Below are 20269 nucleotides of genomic sequence, written 5' to 3' on the forward strand. Positions count from 1 at the left end.
CACGTTTAAAAATACATCAATATAAATATTAATAAAATAGGTTGGATGCTGATTCTTTCTAATACTAATGTTGGATTCTTTATTAAATGCTATGCAATATGATTTTCATTTTGATCCTGAGCCTTTTCATTCCTTTCTACTGAAAAGAAATTCCTCTTGCCAGAAGAAAGCACTTTGATAGATATACAGGCCATTTTTTCAAGGGCTATGGGAGAAATCCACTTCACTACACCTGTGGGTTTTGGTTGTATAACTGAGTGCTGTAAGGAAAGGAGCCTATGTTCCATAATTTGCATGTTGACAAATCTAATGTTCATAAAATGCTGTCAGCATAAAAATAATGCCAGTAAAGATAAACAGGAACCCCTCCTAAGTGTCTGATGTCATGACATGCACAGTTCGTGATAAGTGTGGCGTACCTCCGAGTGTCCCAACAGAGGCAAGATTCTGGAGTTCTTGACGCCCAGCCCTCTGCTCAGTCCAAGAGACCATTCTGCCTCAATACCTTTATCTCTCATTAATGTGACTGAATGGAATTGCACATAACTGTCAAGATTAGAATACATGTTTATACAAAAAGCAGCTGAACTCCGCTGTCTCATTTCACCTCTCTTTTAACCTCAGTTGCCTCTCCCAGCTGGCTAGGAGCTAAAATACACACAAACTGTGTCCAAGAAGGTAGGGCTGTAGGTGACTAAAAGGCCACCCAGCAAGCTACAATAAGCAGAAATTCCACCCCAAGAGCTATAGCTCTTAAACAAGTCTGATGAAGAAGGTAGAAAGGTTATTGGCAAAAGGGGTTGTACTCAGGGGTTGAAAGTAAGCTGGTACGGCATACCGGTAAAAAGTACTCAGGCCTGTACCCAGCTGACATGAAAGTGCTGCCGGCAGGGACCCATCAGAGCCGCCGATGGGGGCCACAAAAGGGGCAGTGATGTTAAAGTGCTGCCGTGGCAGCACTTTAACATTGTTGCCTCTTTTGCACCCCCCAGGGCTGCCGACGGGGGGGCAGGAGGGCCAAAAGGAGCAGCTGCCCGGTGTTGTGATTTAAAAGGGCTGGGGGCTCCAGCCAGAGCCCCGGGCCTTTTAAATCACCGCCGGAGCCCCAGGCAGCATGGGCCAGGCAGCGTGGATGAGCTGGCTGGGGGATGCTGACCCCCCAGCCCTGCCCCTTACGGAGCCAGCCCCCATACCGATAAGTATTGAATGTTACTTTCACCCCTGGTTGTACTTAAGCACTAATGAGTGCGTTCAAGTCCCTCTGTAAATTTTGCCATGACTTCACTATTATGTATCAGCAGGTTATAAACTTTAATTTAATAAAAGCTACTAATGTGAAGTGAGACTAATTAGAAGAACTGATTTACTGATGGCTGGATTACCAGACTCACAGCTACCCCCATTTTCATATAGCTCCCACTTGGTGTAGCAGTCTGGGGGAGGGGAAGTAGGCTGATCCTGACTGGGGCCTTGCTGTGCCACTGTAAACCAAATAACTAAACTAGTGAGTCTTCCTAAACAGGTAGTTGTAATATGAATAATAAATGATTGATAGTGCTTCACCCAATGAATTCAAAGCATTTTACAAGTATTTGTTATTCCTTACAATCCCCCTATGAAGTAGGAAGAAATTCCCAATTTTATAAATGAGGAAATAGGCAAAGGCTGAGAAACTTCCTGAAGATCATACAATGAGTCAGTGGCAAAATTGGGTTTACACATCAGAGTTCCACGCACTTAAACCACACCATTGCCCAATACTGCTTATAAAGTGACCCTGATAAAGTTATACCCACTTTATACCTTTATAAAGGAGGGTCTCTTTTAAGCCCTCATCTATTTAATTTCTCCTCAAATGTCTTTTAAAAAATGTTATTTTTCCCATGATGATGGGTGTGTGTGTGAATGTTATGTGATATTGTGTTGTCATAGCAACTATCTGCTAGTTTTGAATAACAAGGTCATACTGCAACAGCCCATGTCAGTCAGCTGTAAACACACAGGTGAAAATTGCTCATGAGTAACATTTATTTACCCTTTTTGTAGCATCCCCCACTGTTGAGGATATAGACACAACAGAGATATTCTTCAAAAAGCACAACATACATGTTGTATGCTGGTTTCAGAGTAGCAGCCGTGTTAGTCTGTATTCGCAAAAAGAAAAGGAGTACTAGTGGCACCTTAGAGACTAACCAATTTATTTGAGCATAAGCTTTCATGAGCTACAGCTATGCTGGTTGTGTGGCTTGCCTATAAATAATAATGACAATGATTGTTCAAAGAAAAGGAGTACTTTTGGCACCTTAGAGACTAACCAATTTATTTGAGCATAAGCTTTCGTGTAGCTCACGAAAGCTTATGCTCAAATAAATTGGTTAGTCTCTAAGGTGCCACAAGTCCTCCTTTTCTTTTTGCGAATACAGACTAACACAGCTGCTACTCTGAAACCAATGATTGTTCAGTATATTTGAGCCTGGGAGCTTAAATTCATAACTTTGCTAGACACTAAAAATCATGGAGTGAATTGAGACACTAGATTTGTAGCTTACTACAACAATCTATAACCTGCTACCAACTCTGCCCAGCTGCTTTCTTCCCCCCTCCCTTCTTTTTTTCCCAGTGACTGGAGGGAAGTTAATGGGCCACTTCACCTTGAATGGTCCTTTGTGTTAACTACTTATGTCAAACACTCTGTTCCACCTTGTATTTAGCTGTGACATGATGAGTATGTTTCTCAGACCTGAAGAAGAGCTCTGTGTAAGCTTGAAAGCTTGTCTCTCACCAACAGAAGTCGGTCCAATAAAAGATATTACCTCACCCACCTTGTCTCTCTAATGATTGTTCAAATCAAGGAGCTGAGTATGTTGTATTAGACTGATGATAGACCATAATTTTTTTATCTATACATTCAGGTGTCTGCTAGGATATCTTGGGCCAACTTCATCCTTGGTATAACTCCAATAAATTCAAATGCAACTTTATTACACTTCAATGGAGATACACCAGAGATAAGCTTGACCTAATATGGTAACTGTATTTCTTCCATTGCATCAAAAGTGGCAAAAACCAGGATCATGACCTTATGACCACTACTTGTCCCCTCCTCTTGGCTGCAAATATTCTAACTATCTAAGCATTCCAAGAAGTCAGTACTTACATAATATGCAGACTGGAAAATATATTGATCCAGTAAATGATTTTTAGGCATAATTTTATCAGCTACTATCGTAATTGGAAATTTCCTGGGTCAAATTATTACTAGACCAAATTAATTCCTGGTGTAACTCCATTGATGTTAATGGAGTTACACCAGGAATACATTTGCCCACAGTGTATAAAACATTTCAGAATGTTGCTGCTATACAAATATTTAACATATGTACTTAATAGATATTAATCAGAAGAAATAAGCAAATTTTAAAATTAAAGCAGACACTCCAACATGAGCCACAACTTTTTGGTGTTGTGGTTCTGAATCTTTAAATCTTCAGGTTTTTGCTGAATTAATAGTCTCTAAACAATTTTGGATTTAATATGAAAGAAAGAGCTTTGCATATGTTCTGTGATTCCACTCTTTAATAGGAAAATACGTAGACACCGACAAGAGTTTGGCAAGATATCATATTAGCTATTTTTATATGAGTGAGTACTGAATCTAGATTTGAGAACAATAATCTGATCATTCTTCTGAGACTTTATGCAGTCAAGAGCTAAATTAGTAAGGAAGTGTGGCTAAAGTAAAGTTTTCCTTCCTAATTTACAGCTGTACAGCCATAAACAAAAGGGGAACAAAAATACATGTAATTATGACAGGTTTCAGAGTAACAGCCGTGTTAGTCTGTATTCGCAAAAAGAAAAGGAGTACTTGTGGCACCTTAGAGACTAACCAATTTATTTGAGCATAAGCTGTAGCTCACAAAAGCTTATGCGCAAATAAATTGGTTAGTCTCTAAGGTGCCACAAGTACTCCTTTTCTTTTTACATGTAATTATGTTAGTCTGGATTATTGAAACTCAGTGGTTTTCAACCTTTTTTCATTTACAGAACCCTAACAAATTTCAAATGGAGGTGCAGACCCCTTTGGAACACTTAGGGGTCTGCAGACCACAGGTTGAAAACCACTGCTGTAACTCATTGTATCTGAAACTAAACATGAAAATGATGCACAGGCTCCAGCTAGTTCAGAATGCAGTGCCCACATTCTCCATGGACCTGAACTCAAGTCCCTCAACTGGCTCCCAGTCAGCTTCCAATGCCAGTTTTGGTCCTAATTTTCAAAGCACCAAATGGACCAAGAACCAACTACATAAAAGACCAAATTCAGTCTATGAATCATCATGACAGCTGAGCTCCTCTGGGACAATGTAGATCTCAAAGCTCAGGACAAAGTATGTGAGAGCCGGAGACAAAACATTCTCTGTTGAAGGGATCTGACTAAGGAACAATCCTCCAATAAAGAGCAAGTGAATCCAGAGTCTGATCATTTTTATGAAGGGTGGCAAAGCCTTTCTCACTGAGAAGGTCTTTCCACCATAAGTAATGGTCACAGTTCAAACATCCCTTTTATTCCCACACCTCTACCAACTCTCCCCCCCCCGCCAAAAAACCCCAACAACTACTCCATGCAGACTTATGACCTCAAAAAGGAGAAGTACAAAAGCCACCAGGAAGTCTACTAGGGAATTAATTATTGCTATTGATTTTACACAAGTGCTCAGCTGCTATAGTGATAAGCAGCAGTATAAATCCCATAGATAGATTTCAATTTTACTCTGTGATTTTGTACTAAACAAAAATTATAAAGCAAAAATTGATTCCATCCCTGTATTGTTATTTACAAAATGTAAATACTAAGGGTCACATTATATCATTTAGTATTAAATATAAATCCTAAGGTCCCAATCCTCTAAATATTTACACACGTTTAGCTTTGAGCATGTGCATAAGTCTTTGCAGCCGGAATTTCTGCTTGAAAATCTGTGTTACAATATCATAGAATCATAGAACTGGAAGGGACCTCGAGAGGTCATCTAGTCCAGTCCCCTGCACTCAAGGCAGGACTAAATATTATCTAGACCATCCCTGACAGGTGTTTGTCCAACCTGCTCTTAAAAATCCCAAGTGATGGAGATTCCACAACCTCCCTAGACAATTTATTCCAGTGCTTAACCACTCTGACATTTTTCTTAATGTCCAACCTAAACTGCCCTTGCTGCAATTTAAGCCCCTTGGTTCTTGACCTATCCTAAGAAGTTAAGAAGAACAATTTTTCTCCCCCCTCCTTGTAACAACCTTTTATGTACTTGAAGACTATTATCATGTCCCCTCTCAGTCTTCTTTTCTCCAGACTAAAGAAAACCAATTTTTTCAATTTCCCTCATAGGTCATGCTTTCTAGGCCTTTAATCATTTTTGTTGCTCTTCTCTGGACTTTCTCCAATTTGTCCACATCTTTCCTGAAATGTGGCACCCAGAATTGGACACAATACTCAAGTTGAGGCCTAATCAGCGCAGAGTAGAACGGAATGGTTATAGACCTAAATGGTTAGTAATGTTGAAAATATGAAAGGCTTAGTACCTTTTATTTGTGCAGGGGTGGGGGCAGGGGCATAGTTTAGTGCTGGTGAAAGTGCCAGATTGTTATCCACAGAACAGGTACAGCTTGAGAAGGGGAAATACAAGCTTCTTCCTCCCTGTCAGCATACCTCAACCCTGACCTAAAGGAACCATATGTAGGGTGAAGAGGGGAGTTCAGTCTCTATTGCCTAGTCCTTCCCCTAGAGTACCCCAAACCCCATGATCCACTCTGTCCAACTCCACTGCTCACCTTTTTGTGTCCTCAATACTCCAGTGACTCTGCTTTCTCCAGACCCAACCACACTCTCCCAAAAAAACCCCAACGCTGCCCTGAATCCACCCCTTCAACTCTCTCCCATAGTCTCTTCACCCTCCTCCCAGTTCCAATCAGTGTCCTCACAACTCCCCTCTCAGTGACCCCTGCTCCCCTCAGTGACCCCTAGCTCCCCTCCTTGTGTCTCCCCTAGTGACTCCTGCTGCCCACCCAGTGATCCTCCCAGTTTCCCCCTAGTGTCTCCACTCAGTGACCTCTGCTCCCCTCCCCATGTCTCCCCTCCCAGTGACCATTGTTGCCTCTAAGCTGTGCGTGTGTGTGCGCACACACAGATCCTAAACCCCGTGCACACGGCAAAACACTGTGCACACAAAAATTTCCACAGAAGCACAAAAATTTGCATTGAAGAAATTTTTTGCACACACGGCCTGTCAAAAATTAGAGGGAACATTGCCAGTGACCCACCCAGCTTGCCTCCTAGTGTCTCCCCTCAGCGACTCCAGCTCCCCTCCTCGTGTCTCCCCCTCAGTGACCCCTCCAGCTCTGCTCCTCATGTCTCCCGCTCAGTGAATCCCAGCTCCCCTCCTAGTGTCTCTCCTCAGTGACCCCTGCTCCTCTCCCAGGGACCCCCTGCTCCCCTCCTCCTGTCTCCCTCTCAGTGACCCCCCCAGCTCCCCTGCTAGTGTCTCCCCCTCAGTGACCCCTGCTCCCCTCCTCGTGTCTCCCCTCAGTGACCCTTCCCAGTGACCCCCCCCCAAGCTTTTTTTTGCACACACAGCCTGTCAAAAATTAGAGGGAACATTGCCAGTGACCCACCCAGCTTGCCTCCTAGTGTCTCCCCTCAGCGACCCCAGCTCCCTTCCTAGTGTCTCCCCCTCAGTGACCCCTGCTCCCCTCCTCGTGTCTCCCTCTCAGTGACCCCTCCAGCTCCCCTCCTCATGTCTCCCGCTCAGTGAACCCCAGCTCCCCTCCTCGTGTCTCTCCTCAGTGACCCCTGCTCCTCTCCCAGGGACCCCCTGCTCCCCTCCTCCTGTCTCCCTCTCAGTGACCCCCCCAGATCCCCTCCTCGTGTCTCCCCTCAGTGACCCTTCCCAGTGACCCCCCCAGCTCCCCATCTAATATCTCCCCCTCAATGACCCTCAGCTCCCCCTCAGTGAGCCCCAGAGTCTCCCTTCCTCACCTCCGCGCGCGCCCTAACCGTCCCTCTCCTGCAGGGGGCGCTGCGGGTCCCGGGGCGTCACCCTCTACCCACCCGCACGGGGAGCAACCGCAGCGGCACTTCCGGTTTGGTGGCGGCTGCCGGAGCAGGGCCCGGGCGGAGCAGGCGGCGGCGGCGGCGGCTCGGAGCGGCGCGGCCGGGATGGCGGTGGACACGCGGCTCCTGGAGGGTCTGACCCTGTGTCAGCTCAACGAACTGCTGGAGGACGAGGAGCAGCTGCAGGGCATGGCCCTGGGGATGGACGAGGTGAGCGGGGCGCTGGGGCGACGGGCCCGGGGCAGTGGGCGCGAGCCGGCTGGGGGGGGGCTGACACTCCGGGGGTGGGGCGGGCGGAAGGGACGTGATGGTGGGGGGCGCGGGCCTGGTGCGGGGTGGGGGGCCCCTCTTCGGGCTACTTCTCGTCCTGTCGCCAGGAAATCCCGCCTGTTGGGGGGCGTCTGCCCCGGGCCTCGCCGCAGCCGAGGGGAGATAGTGACCCCCCCCCCCACCGGACCGGCTCGGAGCTCCCTGAGCTCACACTGGCTCCTGGCTGATTTGGGGGGGCGGGGAGCGAGGTAGGGTTAGGCCCCTCCACCAAGGAGAGTGATCGATGGGGCAGGTTAAAGAAACCTACTGCCCCCCCTCCCCGACCCAGGGATTGCGGGGTCCCACCTCCCCTTTGCATTTGGTGCTCTCCATTATAACTTGGTAAATGTGATGAGCTCCTGGGGTCACAGCTTCCAGTCTTGGGTGTAGCTCCCCGCCCCCCGCCATTTTCACTTAAAAGCAGGTGACCTTTTTCCTCTTTATTTGAGTTGCTGTGTCCCAGCAGCGGATCAAATAAGGTACCTGTGGGTGTTGACTCTTTTCTGTCCCCTATCATATTCTCTTTTGTTTGTTGGTTGTCTACAAGGGAGCGTTTCTGCTCTGTTGTTCCTGGCTAGTACATAAAGCGCAAAGCCAGCCTAGGCTATGGGTTTGAAATGTGGAAAGTACTCAACAGATCACTGTACTCAACTATAGAGACACCACTGTAGCTGAGATTGTATCAGTCTTTCCATTAATACACCTCTTGTTTCCATGGTTTTTGTGCCTTGGGCATAAAAAAAAATTGTGCTCTAGAATAAAACATGTTTATGCTCTTAGACTGAGAGCAACTGTTTTTTCAAGCTAACAGGAAAGAGAATTCCATGTGGCGCTGTGTGTATGCTGAATGCAGAAGAAAAAATTAGTTGAGTTTTGGTGCTGCTTTTTACATATTTGTTTTGTTAGTGTATTAGATCCTTAGTAAATTTGGACTGGGTATACTCTTAAAATTAGTGTCTGTTAATTGTTAATATCTGTGTGAATACTGTATGCTGTAGTCTGATATAAGGCTAATTCAGTTTTACAAGATCACAGGTCCTCCCTCAAAATTTCACAGATGTTTCAATTATGTGCATAACATGAGAGAAAGCCTCTTCGTACATAAAATTATTAAAGAAGCATAGATGTACCAGAGACCGTTGTGTTCCTCACTAGATTTAGGATAGTGCTGTTTTAAATGCAGTGTAAAGCCATGGGAGGAAAGTTGGTGGCAGTTGGGAGATCTGCTTTAAAGAAAGCAACTTAAAGTTTTTCTTAGTTTATCTGCATGAACTCATATCCTTATGCACTTATCCTTATGCAATCATACGGGGCTGACACTGAGTCTTGTTATATCATTCTGTTAAGGAAGTAACGCAAATTGAAAAATGTTCAAAGATGAGTCTGAAATAACTACTGTAGTGCACCTTTTGTGATTACCTGTTGCATTACATATTGCAAAATGCGAAATATGGAAATAAGTAGGTGATTTGGGGAGTGCCAGACATAAGTGAATTTCCTTTCTCCTGTAGGTTTGCCACTCAGTTTAATGTTAAAGAAACAGTATTTATTTATCTTTATTGCTGTAATAACTTGGGTGTGCAGAGAACTTAGAGATTGTAATAGATCATATGAGAACATTGACAGTCTAATGAAATCCTGTTACTAAATGTGAAGTGAATTCAACAGGGTTATTCTTCAGTCTGAGATAATGGGCCAGATTCTCAGATGGCATAAATTGGTGTTGCACCTTTCAGTGGAATCTGACAATCTATGCCAGTTGAGGATCCAGCCCATAGGGTGTGTAATTTTTTTCAGGATGTACAGGTCAAAACTGGATGTGTGTTGTGGGAGACTAGCATGAGATAAAAATGGTAGAAACCCTTTTCAGTCTGTAGAACTAGATGGTATTCTAAAGCTGATCCTATGGTTTTCCTCTTTAGTTGGCAAGAGAAACGTTTTAAATTGTAGAGTAAAGTTCCTCAGGCCTGAGGGAATATTTTGTGGTGTATGGTATGTGTGGCTAGGTTTGAAGGTATTCAGTGTTGGGCCAAAACACAACTATGTTACTGTCTACTATAGTATAGTCCTTTTTTTTATTGTGTGTATAGAGGCTTTACCAGAGTCCATTCAATTAAAAACATATTTGCCCAATTCTGGAGTGGTTAACTCTTACTAATGAGTGCTGTGAGATGTCCCTTCTCTGTTCTCAGCGCAGTCCTAAAAATGGTGAAATCACAAATTTTAATAATTTGGATTTAACTGTGTGCCAGCTATCACATTGTTTGTTTAAAGTTTTCTAATGTTCTGGTAAAATTTGTCTTCCTCCAGTTATTTACTTAAACTTTTTTGAGTATAATTGTATTTGCAATACAGGGTCCTGATCCAGCAATGTTGTGCACATGGGTGGACCCCTATACCCATGAGGAGACCAGGTGGGATCCATTCATATACATCATGGTGCTGGGTTAAGCCCCAAGTCCCTACAAGGAATAATTTTAATTGAGCATGCTCATAAGTCATGCTTCCAGGAACATAATTTTGAGGTCACTTAGTTTTTTCACTGGCAAAATTGACTGGAGCTAATTATTCCACAATTGACAAATCCTTTGTTGTCCTTATTGTAAGAAGAACCCAGCTCATCATAGAACAATATTTTGCTCACAACAAGGAGAAAGATTTGGGAAGCCATTTGGATTTTTTTCTGAAAGCTAAAATTAACCAGCCTCTATATTAAAGGGAATGTGGCTGTGTTGTAATGTGGGCAGTGTAGACATATCCTTTGTAAGGTTGTTTTTGAAGCCTGTAGGCTTTTAACACTTGAACAGAGAACATCTTATCTGTTAGAATGAGGAAGGAAGCCAATTTTCTAACTGGGCTCCTAATCTGTTAAAGTTCTTCTGAATTTTATAAGCCTTTGGGTTTAATCTTTTAGTACATAAGAAATCTACAATATTAATCTTCATGGAATAATAGTACTGTGTTTACATAAATCAGAGAATCTCAGCGTGACAGATTCTGAACTGAGTTGAGCAGCTAATGGCAGTATATGTGTGATCTGAGTAATAGAAGATCCAGAAACCTTCTCAGGTTCCATGTGAATATGGATTTTTCCCTTGGTACATGTGTTGGAACTATACATTAGTAACAGTGAACCATCATGATATTGAACTCTGCAGTTCTTTAAAATGTTACAAAATACAATTGGCAAAAGCATACACTGTCTATGCATTTAAATATGTAAAATCAAGAAGCCAAAAATGTAATTTCCTCATCGTCCCCATGACTTCAAAGTACAGCAGTAAGCACAGGAAAGTTTTCAAGTGTAGTCTTTTTCTCAAAAGCTGCTTGAAAAGAACTGGTGATAAAACTCAAGCTTAAACCAAGTAAATAGATGCCCAGATTTCTTGGATCCCTAATCCTGTTTTACTTGTGGCACCTTAGAGACTAACAAATTTATTGCATGACATGCATCCGATGAAGTGAGCTGTAGCTCACGAAAGCGTATGCTCAAATAAATTTGTTAATCTCTAAGGTGCCACAAGTACTCCTTTTCTTTTTGCGGATACAGACTAACACGGCTGCTACTCTGAAACCTGTAATCCTGTTTTAAAACCACATTGTGTATGTGGTTATGTACTGATTGGCCAACATGAAACTTGGTTACAACGTTAGGAATTAAATATGCCTACAACTACAGATTATTTTTTCTTAAGTGTCAAGTTAATAAATTGCCTACATCTAACAAGCACAAATTACTGTTTTGTGCTTTCTTCTGATGTAAAAATGTTTTCTTTATACCATAATTACTGCCCTGTATATTGTCATCTTTAATGTAATTATAGTTACCACAAGAAAATAAATAATTTAAACTTTATTAAAGGTCTTATTTTGAAAGGTGAATTACATGTTATCAAGAGGGCTGTCAAGCAATTAAAAAAAATAATCTCAATTAATCGTGTGATTAATTGCACTGTTAATAATAGAATACCATTTATTTAAATATTTTTGGATGTTTTCTTCTTTTTCAAATATACTGATTTCAGTTACAACACAGAATACAAAGGGTACAGTGTTCATTTTATATTTATTTTCTATTATAAATATTTGCACTGTGTGGCAAGGCACCTCCTTCGTCTCGCCAGACCAAGAACTTCCCCCTCTGGCGATGACGGGCCTGGGGTAAATCAGCCCAACCCCACTCTGGGCAGTGTTGGTCTCTCCCCCCCCCCCCGGCTGTATTTCCTGGGTAGGCCTACAGGGTGATCCTCCACCAGAAAAAAGCGGAATGGTCCCATACACATACAAACAAAGGGTGATACCTTCCCCTGCCTCCTCAATGGGTAGCCTGTCCCGGGGTGTCAGTCCTTCCTTGAGCAGGCACTCAGGCTTGTCTGCTTCCCCTATGGGGAGGAGCACAGCCTCCCCTCCTGGAGAAGCTTACTTCCCTGCTGCTACTAGCCTGGTAGCAGCTTGTCTCTCTCTCTCCCTCCTGGTTTTAAAAGGTCTCAGGCAGCCCTTAACTGGGTCCAGGTGTTCCTAATTGACCTGAGGTAACCCCTTCTCAGTTTATAGGGAAGAGGGCCTTTAACATTATAGGGCTAACATATCTGCCTTCCCACACACTCTTGCAGTCGTCCAGCCTGACTTTGTCACAACGATAAAAAAACGAGAGAGATTATTTTTCTGTTCACCTAATACAAGTACTGTAGTGCAATCTCTTTATCATGAAAGTTGAACTTGAAAATGTAGAATTAGGTACCAAAAAACTGCATTCAAAAATAAAACAATGTAAAATTTTAGAGCCTACAAGTCCACTTAGTCCTACTTCTTGTTCAGCCAATCGCTCAAACAAACAAGTTTGGTTACATTTGCAGGAGATAATGCTGCCCGCTTCTTGTTTACAATGTCACCTGAAAGTGAGAACGGGTATTCTCATGACACTGTTGTAGCTGGCATCGCAAGATTAATTTTTAAAATCGCAATTAATTTTTTTTGAGTTAATCGTGTGAGTTAATTGCGATTAATCAACAGCTCTAGTTATAAATACATATTTTATAAACCATCCAGTTTTATAGTGTACATATAACTCACCAACACTGATGGACTCTCTTATAAAGGCTATTCTGTAAGAAGGCTGAACCCTTTCCTCCTCTGTTCTAGTTCTCTCTTTTACTGTTCCAGGATTGATCCATCCCTCCATGTTTGTTGAGCATCACTCTGATGGTTGACCTCTTGCATTGTTGCTGTACATTTTGTTCCTAATTTTAAAATATACATAGTATGTAAATCTGTTCCAATTCTCATAACTATATAATGTTTTTCCCCCCTGAAATTCATAAATTAATCTACCAACAAGCTCAAGCAAAGTGGATTAAAATGTCCACAAATACAATAATGGTTTCAGCTTCCGTTAATCTGTTTATCAGTTGCTAAGTAAAATAGTTTTCTCTTTTGTTCTGGGTTTTGTTTATAGAACTGCTAACAGGCAGTTTATAAATTTTCTCATTCAGTTATAGTGTACCCCAAAATGTGCTGGTTGCATCACAGACAAATAAGATAGTGTACTTGCCCTGAAGACTTTGTACTGCTCTTCACTGTACTATCATCAGTGCAGTTGTGCCAGTGGAAACACTAGTGAAGACTGGCAGCAGATATTTCTACCACTGTCGTCAGATCATTGAAACACTAGCCAGGAGGGAAGAGTGGCGTGCCTCTGCACTTATTTATAGTCTGCTTTACGGTGCTCATTGCCATAATATTGTCTTACATATATTTTAACTCCTGCAACACTCCAATGAGGTAGTTATCCCCACTCTATGCATAAGGAATGATGGGTTTATGTAATTTGTTCTTGGTCACCCAGGAAGTCAGTGACAGAGCCAGGAATTGAGCCTGGGTCTCTTGAGTTCTAGTCCAGTGCCTTAACCAACAATGCCATCCTTCCGGTTCATATCTTCAGGCTGCTGTTACTGCTCTTTCGGCAGAACTTGGGCCTTAATATACCACCCTGAAAGACAGGAGGCAGAAGATCAGATGGCCTCACTGTTTCTTCAACAGCTAATCTTTGCAATTCTGGAGAGAGAGGTATCAAAGTTTAAAACTCAAATTGGTATATTTGGGATAGTTCCATATACTATAAATAAATCAGTACTAAATCTAAATAAGATGTCAAAAACAACCCAGAGAAAATATATGCTAAATATCCACAATAACCTGATGATTTAGTTCTATAGGACAGGTACTGCCATTTATTATCTATTTCTACAGCACCTAGCCCAATAGGTTCCTGACCTGGTTGGCCCCGCAGTGCAACAGCAGTGTAAATGTTAAATATTAAGAACTTGGACTGAATCAGCCAGACTCTGCTGTTGTAGGTTTTTGATCCATGCATCTCATCCCATCCTACGTATTTGAGTGAATGCTTGGATTCTGTGCTACATGATAGAGTTCATACACTACCACTGAAACAAAGTGAATAAATGTTGTAATGTGTAGAAGCTGAGGGAGACGGCTTCAGTCTGCCTTTCCCACAGGGCCCTAAAATCTAGTATATTCAATCTTTTGGAACAAGGGTTTTGAGTGCACAGAGAGAGGGGGGGGTTTTGTAGCTTTAAATACAGTATGTGCAGAGTATAAAATCTGAGTCTGATGTTAAGGGAAAATGTGCCTCCTATTAACTTAATCAACAAGTTTAATAAAAAAGCACTTCAGTGATATATTTCAGTGCGTAAATTTAAGTTAACATTTTTCCTCCACCTGACAATGAATACATGACGAAGGGTTTTTGTTTAGCATGGACTCAGAGGAACATATTAATTTGTTGCTTTCAGTAGATTATCTAAAGCTAGACTCTCTGGAACTCAACTTAATAGATGTGAAAGTAGTGAGGGATACAAAATGAGGAGGAAAAACTATTGAGGAAAGTTCTCATCTTTTAGGTTCAAATTTGAAAAGTGAGAGTAATCATGGTTAGTCTTGCAGTATGCTGCACGTGCGGCATTTTAGAGCAAGTAAAACTATGATCATATCAGTTTCACTTTATGCCACAAGTCCTAAGTGTACTCATGCACTGAAACACTGGTATTATGAAAAGACAGAGGGTGCAGAACTGGTATTCGGTGCTGGTTCAATGGACTTCAGTTGGTAAAAATAAAGGAAACCTGCCAAAGTACCAACATGTATCTTAGAAATGTGGACTACCAACTTGTTCATAAGTACAAACTTTGCTCTTGGGAAGCTTTTCTGAAATACTCCCTGTGTTTACACTAAAGAATTTTTGCAAAAATTTCCCTCTCGTAATAAATGCCAGCAGCAGCTAGAGCTTTGTCTACACTAGATCTCCTACCAGTGATACCATCAGGTCTGGAGGTAGCAGAATGGGAGTTACTTTGCTAAATGTCTCCAGTGTAGACAGAACCTCCTTGCATCTAAGGTTAAGTATGTTGCAATGAAAATAATTTTCAAATAAGAAATTGTGACATTTGGGCAATTTTCTTTTACACAGTTTAATCTACATACCTATTTGATAAGCGTCTCTTGTTTTCTAACATACTTAAAACACAAGGAACTGTGTTGTGTATGTATAAACACTGCCTTTTAACCAAGTTTTAACCAAATTTCCAGACACTAAAATTCCTTGACCATTTAAACAATTACTGTAAGAATATTTTACTAATCAAATATTAAAAATTTGCTGTCCTGCTTTAAGGAAGACTTAGCACTCTTAACATAGCTTCTTATTTTGGCTGTTTTCTTTTGTGTTTATACAATAGTGGCAAAAGAAAAGAGAGGACAAAAGGTGGGTGTATTAGGGTATGTGGGGTTGGGAAGGGAAGCCTGAAATTACTGTGTGTGATAGTTAAATCTAAAGCAGGTTAAGGGATGCAACTTGGAACATTTTTTTTTGAATTTATAATTCACTTAAAATAAGGATTTTTAATGGAAATGCTGACAGTATATTTACTGTATTGCCTGCCAATGCAAGATTATAATTATGGTAGGATTTGCCAGACTTTGTGGCTAGTTGGGGTTAGTCTCATTCAGACCTTGCATTACAATAGGTATCTGGTTTGGAATTGTTCCCTTAGGAACACACATTCTAAAACTAAACTACACAGTAACTGACCACCATTGCGCCACACAAATGAGTCTTGGAGAATCTCTTATGTAAACCAATGTTTTTAAGTGTTGAACAAGGTTCTTTGGCAAGACAGCAAAATCAGGGTTTTGCGCTCTTAAAAAATATATGCCTAGGTATGTGTGACCATGGTTTCAATTTCTTGCCGCATAGTCTTTTGCCTTTATAATTATATATATTTAGTTTCAGAATGACCCACTCAGCATTAAGCAATCCCTCTGTCATTAGGTCCCTCTTCTGATTAGCTCAGTATTGTTGCATTGAACATTCAGTGGGATTTGGTGAAAGCTCAAGTAGTTAAATTAGAAAGATGAGTTTAGATCCCTCCTCTAAGGCGACACTGTCTTGTTGCCAATTCTGACCAGTGCTCTGCATCTGTGTTTCAAATTGCATGTTGAAATTTTTATCTAACTTTCATTAAGGTACTCTACCAATCCCATGGGCAATTCTGCAATTGTTTTATGAGCTGCTGGTTTGTTTCATTTGGATTTAACTATTTGTCTGTACTTGGATTATGTACTTGAAAACTAATGCTTGTAGTTTGTGTTTTAATTTCCAGATTTGATCTCTTCTGAGCAAGTCTCAGAGGGAAGTCTCACATACAAGTAGCTGAAAAAAGCATTCCTCCCTGCTGGCTGGAAAGGGATCTGAGGGAGATTGCTTGAGACAGTTTTTGGTTTAGATTTCATATCTAGATTTACTAAGGCTTGGTCTATACTTAAGTTTTGCTGGCTTATCTATGTCCGTTATGGGTGTGGAAAAATCACACCGCTGACCTACTTAGATATGCCCCAAAAGTTCTAGTCTGGGCGTAGTATAGCTTATTTTGTTTGAGGAACTGGTATAAGCTGTAGCGGCAATAACTGTCTCCATCTAGGAGACTTTTCTAGTACAGCTATATTGGCAGACCCTTTCTAGTGTAGACAAAGCTTAATTGTGAAGACTAATTGGAAGAAGATGAGTGTTCTGTTGTTAGTTTAGAACATTCACAGCTTAATTGTAATATTGGAGGCCTGATTTTTTATAATGCTGAACAATGCAGTTCTTGAATCTGTTTCTTCTGAATTAAATAACAAATTGCAATATTTTGACCAAAACCGTGTTTTTAATCTTAATTGTAAAATTGTTTAACTTACTTTACATTCTTTGGAGGCGGACAAAATTAAGGTTGCCACGCAGGGTACATCTACACAGCCAGTGGCAGCCCACAGCATCAAGCCTCCAAGCTCAGGTTGACTGACTCAAGCTCTTGGGGCTCATGCTATTGCTCTAAAAAATGCATTTTTAACTTGCAGCTTAGGCTCTGAAGCCAGCCCTCTCCCTGGACTTCAGACCTCAAGGCCAAGCCCCAATGTTTTCATAGCTATTTTTAGCACTATAGCGTGAGCCCTGGAAGCCTGAGTCTGTCGACCTGGGCTCGGGAACTTGTTGCCATTGGCTGTGTAGACATATTCTAAGTGAATCGGTGCCAAAGCCAGGATTAGAACCGGGGGCCCTCCAGCTCTGTCACCCGACTCCTTCCTTCAGACCATGCTTCCTCCCAGCAATAATAATTTAAATGTGTTCTCCAAGGTAACTTAAAGGCTATTGGGGGGTTGGGCACTTGACCTGTCCAAAAATTATTGGTCAAATATTTTAAAGTACTAATTTATGAGAACAGTGACAAAAACGAGGAAGACTTTGTTCTCCAGTAGGCTTAACTTCAGATATTTCTGCCTAATCACAAAAACCAAGTTACTTAACGTGTTATTTTAACTCAGAAAAATATGAAGCACAATGAAATGAAGCTCTAAAAAATGAAACAATGACACCATGATGCAATCAGAAATGGAGTCCGCCACCTACATCAGAGTGCGGTTGTTGGAATATTTGACTGGTCAATTGACTGAATTGCCAAACTACTGTTACTTTAATTGGCTTGTGTGTCAGTTGTTGGGAATGGGGCAGGTTTTGAAATAGGGAATATTCCTTCATTACACAACAGTGGTAGGGCAGCCTGTGAGGCTCAGGTAATGAAATCATAGAATAGAGCTAGAAAAGACCTGTTAGGTTATCCAGTCTGTCATCTGCGTGTCAAAACCAGTTTGTTTCCTTTTGTACATTTACTATAGTTTTGTCTAGTGTTAAACATGCCAAAGATGGAGCCTCTACTCCTTGAGAAACCGTTTTACATCTCCTCTCGCTAAGAAGGTTTTCTTCCCTTCTAAGTTTTTTCCTTTTCCTAATTTTACACCCTTTATTACATTAAATAATCCCTTTTCCTCCTGGTGTTTACACTTCTCAGCTATTTGTAGATTTTTGTCTCCTTTATCCCAGTGGGTGTTGCTTAGCTATGTTATATGTATTTAACAGCTCGACCAACCTGAGGAAGATCAGAGTCCACTCATAAATTGAGAATTATAGCCACCCTTACAGATCTACAGTCCCTAGATTTGATTGTAAATTGGTGTGATGGGGAAAGCCTTTGTCTAATATTCCATTGGTGAGGTGAGGGAGAGAAGCATTTTAGATTTTTTTTTAGTCCCTGTATATACAATGTGCATCTCCTGTTTCTTCAGCAGATATCTAAGCTGTTAAAAGTTGTGCTGATGGTAGATGTGTTGATGGGAAGCTGGTGATGTATAAATTAGGTGGTTAACTATGAACAGGCATGGTTTTTTCAGTTCTATTCAAAACCCAGGAAAGGGCAAAGAGGGTGGAATGATGTTGAGCAAATGGAATCTGGCAAAATTGCGGGAGAGAACTTATTTTCAAGCTTTTAAGAATGACAAACCATTGCAGGAGTTTTTTTCAGTGCTTTAGGTGGCAAGATGAGGACGAACAAATGGGAGCAACCATGAAATATTAGACAGTCTTTATAGCATTGGATTTGGGTAGGAGTGATTTTTTTTTTTTTTTTTTTTTTTTTCCCTTCAGGGAATGGAGTGAATGAGGTTGAAAATATGTGGTTGGTTCTTGCTGCCCTTTATTCTGGGGAAAATCCTGTGAAAGTAAAACAAAATAGCAAATTCAGTTTGTCCTAAATTGAAAGAAATAACTTAGAGTTTTGGATCCATATCACCGTTGACTTACTGGTGTGCTGAGTGGATGAGATGGGTCAGGTAGAGGAGTACAAAAAACAAAGGCAAAATAAAGCTCTTACTATACCTCAAGTACTAAGGATGATATGCATTTTAAATATAGCATTAGGCTGTGTTTGAAGTTGGCAGATTAAAGCATTACGCACAATTCAGAACCTTTCAAAAGGTAACAATTACTTCTAAAGATATTGTTGACACTGCCCTTAGTACTTTGCAAATAAACATTATTTTTATTTTGATGCAGTCTGAGCACAGGACTGGAAACTAGGAACACTTGGCTTCTGATCTTCGCTCCCTCTGTGGCATGGAACAGGTCACTTGAACCCCCAGCTTTCCCGTCTCAGAAATAGGGAATTTCATACATACATACCAACTTCAGAGATGTTTCTGAGGATTCATTAACATATAGACAATGCTTTGAAGATAGACAGTGGTATATAAATGCAAAGTACTGTGGGCCAGATTCTTCCATCCTTTCTAATGTTTAGTAGTATTGTACTCCACAAGCGTCCTTACTGAATTAAATGGGATACATCTCAATTAAGGTACTACTATCCGTGAATAATATTGGTATAATCTGTATTTTTAATGATAAAAGGTGGTTTTGGTCTTGGTGCTGGGCATGACATGTTCTTAGTAGTCATTGGCATTCTGTACTGGAAGGAGTCCTTTGGCCTGACTGTTAAAAGTATCTGTCTATCTCTGTATAACATGACTGCACAAAATACTACATGTAGGTGTGTCTACAGCACCTTACAAAACATTGGCATTGTATTTGTTGGTCTTGAAAGATTTAGTCCCTCTACCAATTTAATCAAAAATACCAAGTTTTAATCTGCATGCACACTGGCATATTGGAGAATTAAATGTTAAACTAGGAAATGGGCAGACGTTGGCATAGAGTCTATACAAAAGGCAGATGAGAGGAAGGAAGCAGCAGCTAAAATAAACAGATGGGGGTGGACAAGGCGGAAATATTAAGGAGTAAAACTGATAACACAGGGAGGGTTAGGGAGAGAACAATAAACAAAATGGAAAAACTTGCATAATTAAAAAACAAAAAACAAATAATTCATTAATAAGGTCACTCTGGGGACAGTGAATTACAATTGAATTTAATTCAAGGAGAAGGGAAACCAGAAGTCATGTATGCAGAGAGATTTTTTGGCAGTTTTGACTTAACCAAACATTTTAGGAACGCAGACACTAATGGGGGCTAATATATTTAGACCTTTTAGGTAACAGAAGTGGAAGTTGTAATTTGATTATTAAATCTATCTTTATTGGGTACGCAAAGGGAGGTTTAATGCTCAGCTTGTTGATCTCTGTGTGTTGCAGCTGATCAATTCCAGAATTTCAGGGAGTATTCCAGGCATCAGTGGCCAGAACCCTATTGATTTGGGGGAAAGGGGACAAGGGAGGACACTTGCAGCCCCTGGCATCTGGTTAACAAAGCCAGCCACTTCAATCACTTCTATAGTTGACCATGGATCCACGAATCGCTTAATGGCAGCCATTAACATGTTCCAGCATCACAATACCCCCATCTTAGCTCTGCCCGTTCTACCAATATAGTTTTAAAATGTTGACACCCTGAAAGAAAGGAAAAATATGGGGGAATGGGACACAGAGAGCTCCTGATACAGAGGAGAGTGA

General features: G+C 41.2%; 1 protein-coding gene across 1 annotated transcript in view; it reads left to right on the forward strand.

Moving 5' to 3' along the window:
* Window positions 1–7112: 7112 nt before the first annotated feature.
* VPS37B (VPS37B subunit of ESCRT-I) overlaps window positions 7113–20269 on the forward strand; it is a 28491-nt gene continuing 15334 nt past the window's right edge. Inside the window, exon 1 of the mRNA XM_037878755.2 lies at window positions 7113–7315. Within this exon, the coding sequence (XP_037734683.1) occupies window positions 7211–7315 (105 nt within the window). The 5' untranslated portion in view covers window positions 7113–7210. The remainder of the gene's footprint in view (window positions 7316–20269) is intronic.

The sequence above is a fragment of the Chelonia mydas genome, chromosome 15 (genome assembly GCF_015237465.2).
Source record: "Chelonia mydas isolate rCheMyd1 chromosome 15, rCheMyd1.pri.v2, whole genome shotgun sequence".
NCBI lineage: Eukaryota > Metazoa > Chordata > Testudines > Cheloniidae > Chelonia > Chelonia mydas.